The sequence below is a fragment of the Bison bison genome, unplaced genomic scaffold, assembly GCF_000754665.1.
Source record: "Bison bison bison isolate TAMUID 2011002044 unplaced genomic scaffold, Bison_UMD1.0 scf7180017857327, whole genome shotgun sequence".
NCBI classification, from domain to species: domain Eukaryota; kingdom Metazoa; phylum Chordata; class Mammalia; order Artiodactyla; family Bovidae; genus Bison; species Bison bison.
The window spans coordinates 17,443-17,867 of NW_011487900.1; the positions used below are offsets into that span (position 1 = coordinate 17,443).

The following is a 425-nucleotide window of genomic DNA, read 5'->3' on the forward strand; positions in this document are numbered from 1 at the left end:
CTACGTGCCAGACGTGACAGGCCGCTACACTATCCTCATAAAGTATGGTGGTGACGAGATCCCCTTCTCCCCATACCGTGTCCGCGCCGTGCCCACGGGGGATGCCAGCAAGTGCACCGTCACAGGTGAGCCCAGCGTGCCAGCAGCCACGGTGCTCAGCACGGGGCTTGGGTGTGCCTGTGTGCAAGGGCTCGCTGCTTGGGGCGGCGTGTGGGAGTGGGGGCCGCCCCCTGAGTGACTCACCTGACCTTTCTCCTTGCTCTCTGCCCTCTCACCTCAGTGTCAATCGGAGGTCACGGGCTAGGTAAGCTGCTTGCTGGGGCCACTCCCAATGCCCCTTCTGCCCAGAGGGCAGCTTCCTTTCCTCTTCCGGCTGATTCCCAGGACAGTTCCAGCTGCAGCTCTTGGCAGGGACAGAGGGGAGG

The 425-nt window shown here is 63.5% G+C and overlaps 1 protein-coding gene across 1 annotated transcript in view; it reads left to right on the forward strand.

The window, feature by feature from the left end:
* Positions 1-425, forward strand: part of LOC105003479 (filamin-A-like) — a gene marked incomplete at its 3' end in the record, with an annotated part of 14,976 nt that overhangs the window by 10,399 nt on the left and 4,152 nt on the right. Inside the window, exons 17-18 of the mRNA XM_010860671.1 lie at positions 1-125; positions 281-304. The exon at positions 1-125 is cut by the window's left edge and continues 1 nt beyond it. Of these exons, the coding sequence (XP_010858973.1) occupies positions 1-125; positions 281-304 (149 nt within the window). The remainder of the gene's footprint in view (positions 126-280; positions 305-425) is intronic.